This window comes from Cherax quadricarinatus, chromosome 31 (assembly GCF_038502225.1).
Source record: "Cherax quadricarinatus isolate ZL_2023a chromosome 31, ASM3850222v1, whole genome shotgun sequence".
NCBI lineage: Eukaryota > Metazoa > Arthropoda > Malacostraca > Decapoda > Parastacidae > Cherax > Cherax quadricarinatus.
The window spans coordinates 34,032,076-34,053,032 of record NC_091322.1 but is presented as its reverse complement, the minus strand read 5'-3'; the positions used below and the strand labels follow the sequence as shown (position 1 = coordinate 34,053,032).

General features: G+C 43.0%; 1 protein-coding gene across 16 annotated transcripts in view; it reads left to right on the top strand.

The window, feature by feature from the left end:
* Nucleotides 1-20,957, top strand: part of cyst (rho guanine nucleotide exchange factor 18 cysts) — a 1,629,610-nt gene that overhangs the window by 1,479,210 nt on the left and 129,443 nt on the right. For all 16 annotated transcript variants that reach the window (XM_070090333.1, XM_070090340.1, XM_070090337.1 and 13 more), the window contains 2 exons: nucleotides 12,462-12,537; nucleotides 16,626-16,737. In XM_070090333.1, coding sequence (XP_069946434.1) covers nucleotides 12,462-12,537; nucleotides 16,626-16,737 — 188 coding nt within the window. The remainder of the gene's footprint in view (nucleotides 1-12,461; nucleotides 12,538-16,625; nucleotides 16,738-20,957) is intronic.

The window sequence follows — 20,957 nt, the reverse complement described above, 5'->3', positions numbered from 1 at the left end:
TGATACACAGAGGCGGGGCATGACAGTAATGATACACAGAGACGGGGCATGACAGTAATGATACACAGAGACGGGGCATGACAGTAATGATACACAGAGGCGGGGCATGACAGTAATGATACACAGAGGCGGGGCATGACAGTAATGATACACAGAGGCGGGGCATGACAGTAATGATACACAGAGACGGGGCATGACAGTAATGATACACAGAGACGGGGCATGAGAGTAATGATACACAGAGACGGGACATGACAGTATTGATACACAGAGACGGGGCATGACAGTAATGATACACAGAGACGGGGCATGACAGTAATGATACACAGAGGCGGGGCATGACAGTAATGATACACAGAGACGGGGCATGACAGTAATGATACACAGAGACGGGGCATGACAGTAATGATACACAGAGACGGGACATGACAGTAATGATACACAGAGACGGGGCATGACAGTAATGATACACAGAGGCGGGGCATGACAGTAATGATACACAGAGACGGGGCATGACAGTAATGATACACAGAGACGGGGCATGACAGTAATGATACACAGAGACGGGACATGACAGTATTGATACACAGAGACGGGGCATGACAGTAATGATACACAGAGACGGGGCATGACAGTAATGATACACAGAGGCGGGGCATGACAGTAATGATACACAGAGACGGGGCATGACAGTAATGATACACAGAGACGGGGCATGACAGTAATGATACACAGAGACGGGACATGACAGTAATGATACACAGAGACGGGGCATGACAGTAATGATACACAGAGACGGGGCATGACAGTAATGATACACAGAGACGGGGCATGACAGTAATGATACACAGAGGCGGGGCATGACAGTAATGATACACAGAGACGGGGCATGACAGTAATGATACACAGAGGCGGGGCATGACAGTAATGATACACAGAGACGGGGCATGACAGTAATGATACACAGAGACGGGGCATGACAGTAATGATACACAGAGACGGGGCATGACAGTAATGATACACAGAGGCGGGGCATGACAGTAATGATACACAGAGACGGGGCATGACAGTAATGATACACAGAGGCGGGGCATGACAGTAATGATACACAGAGACGGGGCATGACAGTAATGATACACAGAGGCGGGGCATGACAGTAATGATACACAGAGACGGGACATGACAGTATTGATACACAGAGACGGGGCATGACAGTAATGATACACAGAGACGGGGCATGACAGTAATGATACACAGAGACGGGGCATGACAGTAATGATACACAGAGATGGGGCATGACAGTAATGATACACAGAGACGGGACATGACAGTATTGATACACAGAGACGGGGCATGACAGTAATGATACACAGAGACGGGGCATGACAGTAATGATACACAGAGGCGGGGCATGACAGTAATGATACACAGAGACGGGGCATGACAGTAATGATACACAGAGACGGGGCATGACAGTAATGATACACAGAGACGGGACATGACAGTAATGATACACAGAGATGGGGCATGACAGTAATGATACACAGAGACGGGGCATGACAGTAATGATACACAGAGACGGGGCATGACAGTAATGATACACAGAGGCGGGGCATGACAGTAATGATACACAGAGACGGGGCATGACAGTAATGATACACAGAGGCGGGGCATGACAGTAATGATACACAGAGACGGGGCATGACAGTAATGATACACAGAGACGGGGCATGACAGTAATGATACACAGAGACGGGGCATGACAGTAATGATACACAGAGGCGGGGCATGACAGTAATGATACACAGAGACGGGGCATGACAGTAATGATACACAGAGACGGGGCATGACAGTAATGATACACAGAGACGGGGCATGACAGTAATGATACACAGAGGCGGGGCATGACAGTAATGATACACAGAGACGGGGCATGACAGTAATGATACACAGAGACGGGGCATGACAGTAATGATACACAGAGGCGGGGCATGACAGTAATGATACACAGAGGCGGGGCATGACAGTAATGATACACAGAGACGGGGCATGACAGTAATGATACACAGAGGCGGGGCATGACAGTAATGATACACAGAGGCGGGGCATGACAGTAATGATACACAGAGACGGGGCATGACAGTAATGATACACAGAGGCGGGGCATGACAGTAATGATACACAGAGACGGGGCATGACAGTAATGATACACAGAGACGGGGCATGACAGTAATGATACACAGAGACGGGGCATGACAGTAATGATACACAGAGACGGGGCATGACAGTAATGATACACAGAGACGGGGCATGACAGTAATGACACACAGAGACGGGGCATGACAGTAATGATACACAGAGACGGGGCATGACAGTAATGATACACAGAGACGGGACATGACAGTAATGATACACAGAGACGGGGCATGACAGTAATGATACACAGAGACGGGGCATGACAGTAATGATACACAGAGACGGGGCATGACAGTAATGATACACAGAGACGGGGCATGACAGTAATGATACACAGAGACGGGACATGACAGTAATGATACACAGAGACGGGGCATGACAGTAATGATACACAGAGACGGGGCATGACAGTAATGATACACAGAGGCGGGGCATGACAGTAATGATACACAGAGACGGGGCATGACAGTAATGATACACAGAGACGGGGCATGACAGTAATGATACACAGAGACGGGGCATGACAGTAATGATACACAGAGACGGGACATGACAGTAATGATACACAGAGACGGGGCATGACAGTAATGATACACAGAGACGGGGCATGACAGTAATGATACACAGAGACGGGGCATGACAGTAATGATACACAGAGACGGGGCATGACAGTAATGATACACAGAGGCGGGGCATGACAGTAATGATACACAGAGACGGGACATGACAGTATTGATACACAGAGACGGGGCATGACAGTAATGATACACAGAGGCGGGGCATGACAGTAATGATACACAGAGACGGGGCATGACAGTAATGATACACAGAGGCGGGGCATGACAGTAATGATACACAGAGACGGGGCATGACAGTAATGATACACAGAGACGGGGCATGACAGTAATGATACACAGAGACGGGGCATAACAGTAATGATACACAGAGGCGGGGCATGACAGTAATGATACACAGAGACGGGGCATGACAGTAATGATACACAGAGGCGGGGCATGACAGTAATGATACACAGAGGCGGGGCATAACAGTAATGATACACAGAGACGGGGCATGACAGTAATGATACACAGAGACGGGGCATGACAGTAATGATACACAGAGACGGGGCATGACAGTAATGATACACAGAGACGGGGCATGACAGTAATGATACACAGAGACGGGGCATGACAGTAATGATACACAGAGACGGGGCATGACAGTAATGATACACAGAGACGGGGCATGACAGTAATGATACACAGAGACGGGGCATGACAGTAATGATACACAGAGACGGGACATGACAGTAATGATACACAGAGACGGGGCATGACAGTAATGATACACAGAGACGGGGCATGACAGTAATGATACACAGAGGCGGGGCATGACAGTAATGATACACAGAGACGGGGCATGACAGTAATGATACACAGAGACGGGGCATGACAGTAATGATACAAAGAGACGGGGCATGACAGTAATGATACACAGAGACGGGGCATGACAGTAATGATACACAGAGACGGGGCATGACAGTAATGATACACAGAGGCGGGGCATGACAGTAATGATACACAGAGACGGGACATGACAGTAATGATACACAGAGACGGGGCATGACAGTAATGATACACAGAGACGGGGCATGACAGTAATGATACACAGAGGCGGGGCATGACAGTAATGATACACAGAGGCGGGGCATGACAGTAATGATACACAGAGGCGGGGCATGACAGTAATGATACACAGAGACGGGGCATGACAGTAATGATACACAGAGACGGGGCATGACAGTAATGATACACAGAGACGGGGCATGACAGTAATGATACACAGAGGCGGGGCATGACAGTAATGATACACAGAGACGGGACATGACAGTAATGATACACAGAGACGGGGCATGACAGTAATGATACACAGAGACGGGGCATGACAGTAATGATACACAGAGACGGGGCATGACAGTAATGATACACAGAGACGGGGCATGACAGTAATGATACACAGAGGCGGGGCATGACAGTAATGATACACAGAGACGGGACATGACAGTATTGATACACAGAGACGGGGCATGACAGTAATGATACACAGAGGCGGGGCATGACAGTAATGATACACAGAGACGGGGCATGACAGTAATGATACACAGAGGCGGGGCATGACAGTAATGATACACAGAGACGGGGCATGACAGTAATGATACACAGAGACGGGGCATGACAGTAATGATACACAGAGACGGGGCATAACAGTAATGATACACAGAGGCGGGGCATGACAGTAATGATACACAGAGACGGGGCATGACAGTAATGATACACAGAGGCGGGGCATGACAGTAATGATACACAGAGGCGGGGCATAACAGTAATGATACACAGAGACGGGGCATGACAGTAATGATACACAGAGACGGGGCATGACAGTAATGATACACAGAGACGGGGCATGACAGTAATGATACACAGAGACGGGGCATGACAGTAATGATACACAGAGACGGGGCATGACAGTAATGATACACAGAGACGGGGCATGACAGTAATGATACACAGAGACGGGGCATGACAGTAATGATACACAGAGGCGGGGCATGACAGTAATGATACACAGAGACGGGGCATGACAGTAATGATACACAGAGGCGGGGCATGACAGTAATGATACACAGAGGCGGGGCATGACAGTAATGATACACAGAGGCGGGGCATGACAGTAATGATACACAGAGACGGGGCATGACAGTAATGATACACAGAGGCGGGGCATGACAGTAATGATACACAGAGACGGGGCATGACAGTAATGATACACAGAGACGGGGCATGACAGTAATGATACACAGAGACGGGGCATGACAGTAATGATACACAGAGGCGGGGCATGACAGTAATGATACACAGAGACGGGGCATGACAGTAATGATACACAGAGACGGGGCATGACAGTAATGATACACAGAGGCGGGGCATGACAGTAATGATACACAGAGGCGGGGCATGACAGTAATGATACACAGAGGCGGGGCATGACAGTAATGATACACAGAGGCGGGGCATGACAGTAATGATACACAGAGGCGGGGCATGACAGTAATGATACACAGAGACGGGGCATGACAGTAATGATACACAGAGACGGGGCATGACAGTAATGATACACAGAGACGGGGCATGACAGTAATGATACACAGAGGCGGGGCATGACAGTAATGATACACAGAGACGGGGCATGACAGTAATGATACACAGAGACGGGGCATGACAGTAATGATACACAGAGGCGGGGCATGACAGTAATGATACACAGAGGCGGGGCATGACAGTAATGATACACAGAGGCGGGGCATGACAGTAATGATACACAGAGGCGGGGCATGACAGTAATGATACACAGAGGCGGGGCATGACAGTAATGATACACAGAGACGGGGCATGACAGTAATGATACACAGAGGCGGGGCATGACAGTAATGATACACAGAGACGGGGCATGACAGTAATGATACACAGAGACGGGGCATGACAGTAATGATACACAGAGACGGGGCATGACAGTAATGATACACAGAGACGGGGCATGACAGTAATGATACACAGAGGCGGGGCATGACAGTAATGATACACAGAGACGGGGCATGACAGTAATGATACACAGAGACGGGGCATGACAGTAATGATACACAGAGACGGGGCATGACAGTAATGATACACAGAGACGGGGCATGACAGTAATGATACACAGAGGCGGGGCATGACAGTAATGATACACAGAGACGGGGCATGACAGTAATGATACACAGAGACGGGGCATGACAGTAATGAGAAACAGAGCCGGGGCATGACAGTAATGATACACAGAGACGGGGCATGACAGTAATGATACACAGAGACGGGGCATGACAGTAATGATACACAGAGGCGGGGCATGACAGTAATGATACACAGAGGCGGGGCATGACAGTAATAAGTGTATTAAACGAGAGCTGTTGACAACTGAACTAGTCTATGGTGGCTACCGTTGATGGAAGGTCAGGCTGTCTCTCATTTCCTCCTACCTCACTTCCCGAGCCTTTCCCCTTCTTACCATTACCCCTTCCCTAGCCTTCCCCCTCCTTAGTCTTTTCCCTTTCTAGCCTTTTTCCCCCTCCCTAGCCTTTGTCCCCTCTCCCTAGCCTTCGCCCCCTCCATAGCTTTCTCCCTTCTAGCAAGCCTTTCCCCCCCTCCACTGTCTTCTCCTTAGCGCTTCCCCCTCCGTAGCTGTCTCTTTCTCCCTAGCCTGTCTTCCCCTAGCCCTCCCCACTATAGCTCTCCCTCTTCATTCCCAGTTTCGCACACTCACTTCTCTCTGTTTGACATTGAATGTTAAGAATAGCACACAGAATTTTGGGGGGAAGACTCTCTCCTCCCCATCTCTCTTCCTTCCGATCCTTCCCTGCTCCTCCCCTGCTCCCTCCCTTTGAACAATCCTTCCCTGCTCTTTCTTATCCCATCTGTATTAACCATTGTTCCTTCCACCTGCCGAAGCACCATGCTGGTACTGCATACTTTATTACTGGCCTGACTTACATTCTGTTGCATACAATGTCTTATTAAAGCACTTCGTGTAGGTCTCTGAAGGCACTTCTTAATTTGCTACACATTCTTGTAGTTTGTGAATTAGTTTCTAGTGTGGTACTGCATCGACGGCTTCGTTTGATGCTGCGTTAGTCTTTGCTTTGTGTGTTTCATTCTTAATTTTAAAATCTCGTTCTTAGCTATTCTGCTTTTTCCCTTCGTTTCTGTCTTGTTTGTATTAGTGTGTGTATTTCTTTGGTTTCTCTGCTTCCCTGGTAGAACCAAGGGCTGATCCCCGCGGTATTCCTGAGACGAGCCTGGCCCATGGCCGGGCTCCGGGAGTAGAAAAATTCTAGGAACTCATCAGAGGTACGGCTTCCACCCCTGTAGCCCAGCCTGAGGCCAGGTTTCCCCTGTTGACCGCCTGGTCAACCAGGCTGTGTGTGCTAGCGATCCACTTGCTCACATAGCCTTCACAACCCGGTTGATCTGACACTTGTAGAAGGAAACTGTCTAGTTTCTTCCTGAAAACTTGCATCTTTGTTCTGACAATAAATATTACTGATGCGCCCTGGTAGCAGTTTGAATAGTCTTGCACTACAGTGACAGTGCTTTCTAATTGCCTCCATGTCTCCTTGCACTTCACTAAGTTTATTCCAAAATTTCTCCCGTATGTTTCAGTCTAGTAAGTTATAGCAGTGTGCAGATTAGGGATCAGTCCCTCCAGTATCTTCCAGATGTGCAGACTCGGGTATCTCTTCCTTTCCAGAGGAAACAATCCAAGTACTTTGAGGGGTTCTCAGCAGTTCTTGACGTTCATTGACTCTGTCTCGAGGTTCTGATTGTTTTTTACTCTGCTGAGACTGTATTTCTTATTTTGTTTTCTGCCAATCTTTATGCTGTTAGAAATTTGAAAATCAGTTTCTTTCCTGTTGTAGATAAATGGTTCAAAGAACCGACAAGTTGATAAATTAGACACATGTGCAACTCTTGGGTATCTTTATTATGGAAACGCTTCGCCACACAGTGGCTTCATCAGTCCATACAAAGAAGAATAGTGAAGATCAGAAGGAAATTGAGGTAATAAATCCCTCAGCCTGGAGTCGATGTAATCAGTCCATCAGTCTTGAAAATAATGTGTGTAATTTATCCTTCTTTACTTTTCCTGCTATACGTATTGGCTTCAGTATACGAGTTAGTGCTCAGTAGACCCATTTGTCAAATGTCTTTACAGAATAATCGTAGATTACATCAGCGTTTTGTTTTCCTTCTAAGACCGCTGTAATTTTGTCATAGTGATGTATTAGTTGTGATTAGGCAGGATTTTCCGGCTCTATATCTATCCTAGCTTGAGTTGTGTAGCTCAGGTATCTCCAGTAAGTCAGTAATTTAGTGACTGTGAAACCTTTCAAAATTTTTTGTCGTGTGTTGTTAGTGCTGCTGCCAGTGTTCTCTTTCTGTCTACTCGGTTATGTATAAAATACCTACAAGATGGAAGAGACATGAATACAGTCAAATGCTATTTATTTATGACGTGTGGGCGAAACGTCGTCGATAAAGGATGGTATTATACTGCGTTTGTGTGCCCTTTCTATTTTGTCTACTCTGTTGGCTTCTCTTCGAATTATTTATATTGTAATCATATTTCTTTCCCTATCCTCTTGGTCCTCTGGGAGGTTCACCTCTTGTGCATTTTAAGTTCATTCCTCGCCAGTCCAGGATGAGTATTTGTTTCAAACTTTCTGACCTTGGCAAGTTTATAAACGTGTTTGAGCAGCCCAGGCCGGGCTGCTGGTGCAGGAAGACTCTGGAAGCTCGTCACAGGTAGTCGGGACCTCCACGCTGTTGATGTATACTTTATGTCCGTACATCTGGCGTGTAAAGTGTTCTGAAGGATTCATAATTCAGCTCTCTGAATGTTGTCCTGAGATTTGCTGGTCTGGCAAATTCAAATGCGATACGGTTTATGTGTACCTCTAGTGATGTGTGTGTGTGTGTGTGTGTGTGTGTGTACAAATCAGTAAGTGTACACAGTCTTGCAAGTCAGTTGATATTTATGCATTGCTTTATTTATACTGGGTCGAGGCTGTGTCATATAGACTAGATTGAGGTTATGTATACTAGACCAAGGCTGTTATGTACACTGGGCCGAGGCACTGAAGAGTCGGGAACCTCTCGAGTTCTCTCGCAGTGCACTCGTCGCGTCCCTGTTTTTGGTGTAGATAGTTGGCACTGTCTGCCAGGTCTCTTCTTGCCATACTAAGTGATTTCGGTGTTCAGGTTTGGGACCAGTCCCTCCAGGATTTTCCAGGTGTATATTATGTACCTTTTTCGCCTACATTCCAAGGAATACAATTAAGGCGACTTCAAGTGCTTTCCGTAGTTGAGATACTTGATTGCGTGCATACAAGCAGTGAAATTTCTATGTACGTTTTCCAACTCAGTAATCTCGCCTATCTTGAAAGTGGCCGTTAGTATAGAGCAGTATCCTAGACTGCGGACAAGAAGTTACTTGAAGAGTATCATCACTGATTGAGCATCTCTTGTCTTGAAAGTTCTAGTTATTCAGTCTGTCATTTTCCTTGCTGTAGCAATAGCAACATTGAATGTGAGATATTCTTATCACCTCCAGCTGACTATACAAACCTGCATCTGACTATACAACACATGCAACATATTAATTTTAACAAGATCGCTGCCGAGTATGGCGCCTCTAACTTAAAGCAATATTTCCTCTCGACCTTCCCTCTCTTCCCCTTCCTGCTCCCCCTCCCATCCCCAACATTGTCCTCCCCCTCCTATCTCCAACATTGTCCTCCCCCTCCCATCTTCAATATTCTCCTCCCCTCCCATCTCTCCCCCTTCTCTTCCATTACTCCGTCACCAGTTACCAGACTTGCAGATGTCTCAACATCATTCAGAAACGTGAACAAAGACTCCTTCAGGACACTTCACATGCTATGCTTAAGGCTCCTCATAGAGTACGCAGCCCCAGCGTTGAGCCCAGGGCTCATCGAATATAGAAGCTCGGGAAGGGCCAAAGGTTTGCAACAAAACTATTCTCTGAACTGAAGACCCTGAAGGAGATATGATTACTTTGTGTAAAGTTTACTGATAAATTAGCAGCTTAGATGGGAAGAGGAGGACGCACAAGCTGAAGACGCGTATTAGCCATAGGTTAAGTTGGGTAAGATTCGTCAGCAAACAGGACAAGTGTTTTCTGACCCGGGTCTTAGTAGATAGGAAATAGTGGGAGACACCTAGTGAATAGTGGGAGATACCTAGTGAAAAGTGTGATAATAGTGGGAGATAATGAATAGTGGGAGATACCTAGTGAATAGTGTGATAATAGTGGGAGATACCTAGTGAATAGTAGAAGATACCTAATGAATAGTGTGATAATAGTGGGAGATAATGAATAGTGGGAGATACCTAGTGAATAGTGGGAGATACCTAGTGAATAGTGTGATGATAGTGGGAGATAATGAATAGTGGGAGATACCTAGTGAATAGTGAGATAATAGTGGGAGGTAATGAATAGGGGGCGATACCTAGTGAATAGTGAGATAAGTGAATAGTGGGAAATACCTAGTGAATAGAGGGAGATAGTGAGTAGTGAGAGATGCCTAGTGAATAGTGAGATAAGTGAATAGTGGGAGATAGTGAATAGTAAGAGATACCTAGTAAATAAATAGTGAGAGATACCTAATAAATAGATACTTAGTAAATAGTGAGAGATACCTAGTAAATAGATACTTAGAGATACCTAGTAAATAGATACTTACTGAGAGATAGTGAAGAGAGAGATACTTAGATACAAGTGTTCTGTTAGTCGATTAGATTTGTGAAGGACCTGCCTAGCATGGGCCAACAAGCCTGCTGCAGTGTTCCTCCTTTCTTATATTCTTACATCTAGTGAATAGAAATGCCTAGTGAAAAGAGATGCTAAGTGAGAGATATCTAGTGAATAGAGAGATACTTAGTGAGAGATACCTAGTGAGTAGATATATACTTAATGAGAGAGACCTAGTAAATAGACATAGAGATATCTAGTGAATAGAGAGATAGTATGAGACGGTGAAGAGTGAGATATACTTAGTAAATAGTAAGAGATACATAGTAAATAGTGAGAGATAGTTAAGAGTGTCAGTGTTGTGCAGTAGGATGGGATCAGACGCACTTCTCTCCATCACTTCGCTCTAACAGTTACATTCATATATTTATAATTTTGAATAGTTGCGACCAGGTTGTTTATTGGCCGCCAGCCATCATTGTATTCAGCAGTTTATGCATCATTACACGTCTGACGTCACGTCTGGCTGGCCAATCAGAACTGTTTTTATAGTACACTGAGGCGGGCACAACACTGATGTTAATGTTAGGATCACCAACACTGGTACTAATCTTAGGATCACCAACACTGGTGCTAATGTTAGGATCACCAACACCGGTACTAATCTTAGGATCACCAACACTGGTACTAATCTTAGGATCACCAACACCGGTACTAATCTTAGGATCACCAACACTGGTACTAATCTTAGGATCACCAACACTGGTGCTAATGTTAGGATTACCAACACTGGTACTAATGTTAGGATCACCAACACTGGTACTAATGTTAGGATCACCAACACTGGTACTAATGTTAGGATCACCAACACTGGTACTAATGTTAGGATTACCAACACTGGTACTAATGTTAGGATCACCAACACTGGTACTAATGTTAGGATCACCAACACCGGTACTAATCTTAGGATCACCAACACTGGTACTAATCTTAGGATCACCAACACTGGTGCTAATATTAGGATCACCAACACTGGTACTAATGTTAGGATTACCAACACTGGTACTAATGTTAGGATCACCAACACTGGTACTAATGTTAGGATCACCAACACTGGTGCTAATGTTAGGATCACCAACACTGGTACTAATGTTAGGATCACCAACACTGGAGTTGATGTTAGGATTATCAACACTGGTACTAATGTTAGGATTACCAACACTGGTACTAATGTTAGGATCACCAACACTGGTACTAATGTTAGGATTACCAACACTGGTACTAATGTTTGGCTCACCAACACTGGTACTAATGTTAGGATCACCAACACTGGTGCTAATGTTAGGATCACCAACACTGGTACTAATGTTAGGATTACCAACACTGGTACTAATGTTAGGATCACCAACACTGGTACTAATGTTAGGATCGCCAACACTGGTACTAATGTTAGGATCACCAACACTGGTGCTAATCTTAGGATCACCAACACTGGTACTAATGTTAGGATCACCAACACTGGTACTAATCTTAGGATCACCAACACTGGTACTAATCTTAGGATCACCAACACTGGTACTAATGTTAGGATCACCAACACTGGTACTAATGTTAGGATCACCAACACTGGTACTAATGTTAGGATCACCAACACTGGAACTAATGTTAGGATCACCAACACTGGTACTAATGTTAGGATCACCAACACTGGTACTAATGTTAGGATCACCAACACTGAAACTGATGTTAGTATCATCAACACTGGTGCTAATATTAGGATCACCAACACTGGTACTAATGTTTGTTCAGGAGTCAGTAGTGATGTCAGTAGTCAGGACAATAGTGAGGTCAGCGGTAAGGTCAGGAGGAAGTACAGATCAGTGAGTGTGGTCTCCTTGCAGGTCCAGCTACCAATATGAAGACGACTCCTCCAACAAGAGAAGAAAAAGAGGCTCCATATTCTTCAGGAAGAAGAAGGTGAGTGTGTGTGTGTGTGTGTGTGTGTGTGTGTGTGTGTGTGTATTCACCTGTTTATAGTTACAGAGGCCGAGTCTCTTCAGGCCTAGCTCTTGAATCATACGACTGGTTTCACTAGTTACCTTCCTCACTAGTACTACGTTGTAAAGCTTTCCAGCATTATGGAATATCATTGTATCTGATGCATGCGGTGTGTGTATCGTAGCTGGTGCAGCACACAGGGCTTCACCTACTTCTTCCAGTAGAGATGTGTTTGAGGGCAATGTGTGGTGTGAATATTATGCAGATAATTCAAAGTTTGTAGAGTAGGAGGAGGTGGGATGCATGTTTGGAGAGGATGGAGGAAAATAGGATAACCATTAGGACGTATAAATCTGGGATGGATAGGAGGGAGGGGAAGGGATAAGAGTCGTCCTAGGAAAGGTTGGAGGGAGTGGGTAAATGCACAGATAAGATGTTTTATTATCAAATATGATACACAAGGCTTAAAGAATACATTGATGTGGGTTCGGTTGAGTGTGATTTGGACCTGACTGGCTTGGGCTATGGGTCTGATGCTTGCTTATGGGCCAGTAGGCCTGCTGCAGTACTTCTTTTTTCTTATGTTCATATGTACAGAGAATGAGTATACAATACATGAGGATTGAGGGATACATTATAGGTACATATACGTGTCTTGAGAATGGAAGGTAATCAGGTTTGAAGCATGGAAGGTGAGGAGTATCTCTACATCCTTCGATCAAGATCCCTTCACCGGAATCGAAGCACGCCCTTGAAGAGTCAACGTGCATGTTGATGTTCTTAGTCTCTGTCTTGTACGTCAAGTGTACACTTTATACTGTGCACTCTGTACTTTACACTGCTACAAACTACACTTTACAATGTGCACACTACACTTTACACTGTGCACACTACACTCTACACTGTGCACACTATACTTTACACTGTGCACACTACACTTTACACTGTGCACACTACACTTTACACTGTGCACACTACACTTTACACTGTGCACACTACACTGTGCACACTACACTTTACACTGTGCACACTACACTCTACACTGTGCACACTACACTCTACACTGTGCACACTACACTTTACACTGCTACACACTACACTTTACAATGTGCACACTACACTTTACACTGTGCACACTACACTACACTGTGCACACTACACTTTACACTGTGCACACTACACTACACTGTGCACACTACACTTTACACTGTGCACACTACACTTTACACTGTGCACACTACACTCTACACTGTGCACACTACACTTTACAATGTGCACACTACACTTTACACTGTGCACACTACACTCTACACTGTGCACACTACACTTTACACTGCACACTACACTTTACACTGTGCACACTACACTCTACACTGTACACACTACACTTTACACTGTGCACACTACACTTTACAATGTGGTTTAGAAAGACACGTAAGCAAACACTATAACATATTTATTAGAAAACGTTTCGGTCCTGGGACCTTGATCACTTCTAACATACAGAGGTAGAAAGACATTATATATATAGGCAGAGAAATATGTAGGCGAGACAGGCAGAGATCTTGCAGTCCGCCTGAATGAGCATCGAAATGCCTCTAACAGAGACGATGCAAGGTACGCCTGTGTCCTCCACAGAGACTCCACGGGGCATTTGATGAACTGGAACGAGGCACAACTCGTTCTCACCGAACCAGACCTCAGACGCCGACGGTGCCTAGAAGCCTCACTAATCGCCGTCACCGACACTATAGAACGCAACACTGGAAACTACAAAATTTCAAAAACATTAGCATATATGAGGGAGAGGTTGTTTTGATAAGGACCTGCCTCGCATGGGCCAGTAGGCCTTCTACAATGTTCCTCCATTCTTATGTTCTTATGACATTCCTCAGGTCACGTGCGTCACACCTCACTCTCTGCCTATGTATATAATGTCTTTCTACCTCTGTATGTTAGAAGTGATCAAGGTCCCAGGACCGAAACGTTTTCTAATAAATATGTTATAGTGTTTACTTACGTGTCTTTCTAAACCAACTTGTCGGTATTTATTACCAAGGTTTATACCAACTTTGCACTATGCACACTACACTTTACAATGTGCACACTACACTTTACAATGTGCACACTACACTTTACAATGTGCACACTACACTTTACAATGTGCACACTACACTTTACAATGTGCACACTACACTTTACAATGTGCACACTACACTTTACAATGTGCACACTACACTTTACAATGTGCACACTACACTTTACAATGTGCACACTACACTTTACAATGTGCACAGTACACTTTACAATGTGCACACTACACTTTAGAATGTGCACACTACACTTTACAATGTGCACACTACACTTTACAATGTGCACACTACACTTTACAATGTGCACACTACACTTTACACTGTACACACTACACTTTACACTGTGCACACTACACTTTACACTGTACACACTACACTTTACACTGTGCAAACTACACTTTACAATGTGCACACTACACTTTACACTGTGCACACTACACTTTACAATGTGCACACTACACTTTACAATGTGCACACTACACTTTACAATGTGCACACTACACTTTACACTGTGCACACTACACTTTACAATGTGCACACTACACTTTACACTGTGCACACTACACTTTACAATGTGCACACTACACTTTACAATGTGCACACTACACTTTACACTGTGCACACTACACTTTACACTGTACACACTACACTTTACACTGTGCAAACTACACTTTACAATGTGCACACTACACTTTACAATGTGCACACTACACTTTACACTGTGCACACTACACTTTACAATGTGCACACTACACTTTACACTGTGCACACTACACTTTACAATGTGCACACTACACTTTACAATGTGCACACTACACTTTACAATGTGCACACTACACTTTACACTGTGCACACTACACTTTACAATGTGCACACTACACTTTACACTGTGCACACTACACTTTACAATGTGCACACTACACTTTACAATGTGCACACTACACTTTACAATGTGCACACTACACTTTACACTGTGCACACTACACTTTACACTGTGCAAACTACACTTTACAATGTGCACACTACACTTTACAATGTGCACACTACACTTTACACTGTGCACACTACACTTTACAATGTGCACACTACACTTTACAATGTGCACACTACACTTTACAATGTGCACACTACACTTTACACTGTGCACACTACACTTTACAATGTGCACACTACACTTTACAATGTGCACACTACACTTTACACTGTACACACTACACTTTACACTGTGCAAACTACACTTTACAATGTGCACACTACACTTTACAATGTGCACACTACACTTTACACTGTGCACACTACACTTTACAATGTGGACACTACACTTTACAATGTGGACACTACACTTTACACTGTGCACACTACACTTTACAATGTGGACACTACACTTTACAATGTGCACACTACACTTTACACTGTGCACACTACACTTTACACTGTGCACACTACACTTTACACTGTGCACACTACACTTTACACTGTACACACTACACTTTACACTGTGCAAACTACACTTTACAATGTGCACACTACACTTTACACTGTGCACACTACACTTTACAATGTGGACACTACACTTTACAATGTGGACACTACACTTTACACTGTGCACACTACACTTTACAATGTGGACACTACACTTTAAAATGTGCACACTTCACTTTACAGTGTGCACACTACAATTTGCTTCACGTCTTTTCTTTGTTCTCATAAATTTATTTTTATTTATTTTTCTTCACTTGAGGTTCTCCAGGTTTTCATTTTGTTATGTGCTCCTCCCAGAATGTTTTTTCTTCCTACTCTTAACCTTTTTTCTTCATTTCTCACCCATAGCTCTACTGCAGTGTGTGTGTGTGTGTGTGTGAGATAGAGAGAGAGAGTGCAGGTATAAGTCAGTACGCCCGGGTGGGTCCTGTAACCGGGTTAGTTAGTTATTTAGTTATGAAATGTTAATTATGAGGTTGTTTTCCCGTGCAGGACAAGACCAAGAAGAGCTCTCACCAGTTCGTGTCAGTGTGTTACAGCAACTCAGCGACGTGTGACGTGTGTAGCAAACCCATGACCAACAAGCCTGCCCTCCGTTGTGAGAGTAAGTATATGACTGCTCTTGCTGTCTTGATCCTCCTCCAACCTCCCGTCTCTCCATCCTTGTATGCATTTATTTATGTACACACACACACAATATATATATATATATATATATATATATATATATATATATATATATATATATATATATATATATATATATATATATATATATATATATATATGTATATATATATATGTGCCGAATATGTAAAACTGGTCAATTAGCAAAAAGTCATTTAAAATTAAGTCCTTTCTGAAATTTTGTATTATACGTTTAAAGATATATTTTTTTCATTAATGTTAATGTAAAAAATTTTAATTTTGCACCAAAAGAATCTTAGAAAACTTACCTAAGCTTATTATAACAAGAGCAATTTATTTTAGCCTAACCCAACTAAATATATTTTAAATACGTTTACACTAATTTAATACTAAACAAACACAATCAAATATATTTTTTTCGTTAGGTTCAGAATGATTTTTGCAAAATTATTGCATACACAAATTTTCACTTGTCCTATATGGCAAGATGAACGTTGCTAATTAAGCCAAGATCGCAAGTTCTGCCTATTCGGCACGACATATATATATATATATATATATATATATATATATAATACATATATATATATATATATATGTTAAATGATCAGTTATGGAAGGAGAAAAGAGAATATGAATGTGTAAATTCAAGAATTATGTGGATTAAAGTAAAGGTTGGATGCGAGAAGTGGGTCATAATAAGCGTGTATGCACCTGGAGAAGAGAGGAATGCAGAGGAGAGAGAGAGATTTTGGGAGATGTTAAGTGAATGTATAGGAGCCTTTGAACCAAGTGAGAGAGTAATTGTGGTAGGGGACCTGAATGCTAAAGTAGGAGAAACTTTTAGAGAGGGTGTGGTAGGTAAGTTTGGGGTGCCAGGTGTAAATGATAATGGGAGCCCTTTAATTGAACTTTGAATAGAAAGGGGTTTAGTTATAGGTAATACATATTTTAAGAAAAAGAGGATAAATAAGTATACAAGATATGATGTAGGGCGAAATGACAGTAGTTTGTTGGATTATGTATTGGTAGATAAAAGACTGTTGAGTAGACTTCAGGATGTACATGTTTATAGAGGGGCCACAGATATATCAGATCACTTTCTAGTTGTAGCTACACTGAGAGTAAAAGGTAGATGGGATACAAGGAGAATAGAAGCATCAGGGAAGAGAGAGGTGAAGGTTTATAAACTAAAAGAGGAGGCAGTTAGGGTAAGATATAAACAGCTATTGGAGGATAGATGGGCTAATGAGAGCATAGGCAATGGGGTCGAAGAGGTATGGGGTAGGTTTAAAAATGTAGTGTTAGAGTGTTCAGCAGAAGTTTGTGGTTACAGGAAAGTGGGTGCGGGAGGGAAGAGGAGCGATTGGTGGAATGATGATGTAAAGAGAGTAGTAAGGGAGAAAAAGTTAGCATATGAGAAGTTTTTACAAAGTAGAAGTGATGCAAGGAGGGAAGAGTATATGGAGAAAAAGATAGAGGTTAAGAGAGTGGTGAAGCAATGTAAAAAGAGAGAAAATGAGAGACTGGGTGAGATGTTTTCAACAAATTTTGTTGAAAATAAGAAAAAGTTTTGGAGTGAGAGTAACAAGTTAAGAAAGCCTAGAGAGCAAATGGATTTGTCAGTTAAAAATAGGAGAGGAGAGTTATTAAATGGAGAGTTAGAGGTATTGGGAAGATGGAGGGAATATTTTGAGGAATTGTTAAATGTTGATGAAGATAGGGAAGCTGTGATTTCGTGTATAGGGCAAGGAGGAATAACATCTTGTAGGAGTGAGGAAGAGCCAGTTGTGAGTGTGGGGAAAGTTCGTGAGGCAGTAGGTAAAATGAAAGGGGGTAAGGCAGCCGGGATTGATGGGATAAAGATAGAAATGTTAAAAGCAGGTGGGGATATAGTTTTGGAGTGGTTGGTGCAATTATTTAATAAATGTATGGAAGAGGGTAAGGTACCTAGGGATTGGCAGAGAGCATGCATAGTTCCTTTGTATAAAGGCAAAGGGGATAAAAGAGAGTGCAAAAATTATAGGGGGATAAGTCTGCTGAGTATACCTGGTAAAGTGTATGGTAGAGTTATTATTGAAAGAATTAAGGATAAGACGGAGAATAGGATAGCAGATGAACAAGGAGGCTTTAGGAAAGGTAGGGGGTGTGTGGACCAGGTGTTTACAGTGAAACATATAAGTGAACAGTATTTAGATAAGGCTAAAGAGGTCTTTGTGGCATTTATGGATTTGGAAAAGGCGTATGACAGGGTGGATAGGGGGGCAATGTGGCAGATGTTGCAAGTGTATGGTGTAGGAGGTAGGTTACTGAAAGCAGTGAAGAGTTTTTATGAAGATAGTGAGGCTCAAGTTAGAGTATGTAGGAAAGAGGGAAATTATTTCCCAGTAAAAGTAGGCCTTAGACAAGGATGTGTGATGTCACCGTGGTTGTTTAATATATTTATAGATGGGGTTGTAAGAGAAGTAAATGCGAGGGTCTTGACAAGAGGCGTGCAGTTAAAAGATAAAGAATCACACACAAAGTGGGAGTTGTCACAGCTGCTCTTTGCTGATGACACTGTGCTCTTGGGAGATTCTGAAGAGAAGTTGCAGAGATTGGTGGATGAATTTGGTAGGGTGTGCAAAAGAAGAAAATTAAAGGTGAATACAGGAAAGAGTAAGGTTATGAGGATAACGAAAAGATTAGGTGATGAAAGATTGAATATCAGATTGGAGGGAGAGAGTATGGAGGAGGTGAATGTATTCAGATATTTGGGAGTGGACGTGTCAGCGGATGGGTCTATGAAAGATGAGGTGAATCATAGAATTGATGAGGGAAAAAGAGTGAGTGGTGCACTTAGGAGTCTGTGGAGACAAAGAACTTTGTCCTTGGAGGCAAAGAGGGGAGTGTATGAGAGTATAGTTTTACCAACGCTCTTATATGGGTGTGAAGCATGGGTGATGAATGTTGCAGCGAGGAGAAGGCTGGAGGCAGTGGAGATGTCATGTCTGAGGGCAATGTGTGGTGTGAATATAATGCAGAGAATTCGTAGTTTGGAAGTTAGGAGGAGGTGCGGGATTACCAAAACTGTTGTCCAGAGGGCTGAGGAAGGGTTGTTGAGGTGGTTCGGACATGTAGAGAGAATGGAGCGAAACAGAATGACTTCAAGAGTGTATCAGTCTGTAGTGGAAGGAAGGCGGGGTAGGGGTCGGCCTAGGAAAGGTTGGAGAGAGGGGGTAAAGGAGGTTTTGTGTGCGAGGGGCTTGGACTTCCAGCAGGTATGCATGAGCGTGTTTGATAGGAGTGAATGGAGACAAATGGTTTTTAATACTTGACGTGCTGTTGGAGTGTGAGCAAAGTAACATTTATGAATGGGTTCAGGGAAACCGGCAGGCCGGACTTGAGTCCTGGAGATGGGAAGTACAGTGCCTGCACTCTGAAGGAGGGGTGTTAATGTTGCAGTTTAAAAACTGTAGTGTAAAGCACCCTTCTGGCAAGACAGTGATGGAGTGAATGATGGTGAAAGTTTTTCTTTTTCGGGCCACCCTGCCTTGGTGGGAATCGGCCAGTGTGATAATAATAAAATAATAAAATATATATATATATATATATATATATATATATATATATATATATATATATATATATATATATATATATATATATATATATATATATATATATATATATATATATATATATATATATATATAGTCAGCAAGAGCTCATTTAAAATTAAGTCCTTTCTAAAATTTTCTCTTATACGTTTAAAGATATATTTTTTTTCACGTATGTTATTGTAAAAATTAATAATGTTGTACGAAAGAACCTTAGAGAACTTACGTAACCATGTTAAAACAAGCGCAATTTAATTTAGCCTAATTCAACTAAATATATTTTAGATAAGTTTACAATAATTTAATAATAAACACAATGATATATATTTTTTCCGTTAGGTTCAGAATGATGTTTGCGAAATTATTGTATATGCAGTTTTTCGCTTTCCTTATTCGGCAAGAAGAGCGTTGCTATTTAAGCCAAAATCGCAGGTTTTACCTATTCGGCACAACACACACACACACACACACACATCATGTATGTACTTACGTCCTGTATGTCAACTACACCCTCCAGAAATATAGTGTTGTCAACAAAGAATGTTAGAAAGGGTAAAAGACTTAGGAATAATGTCAG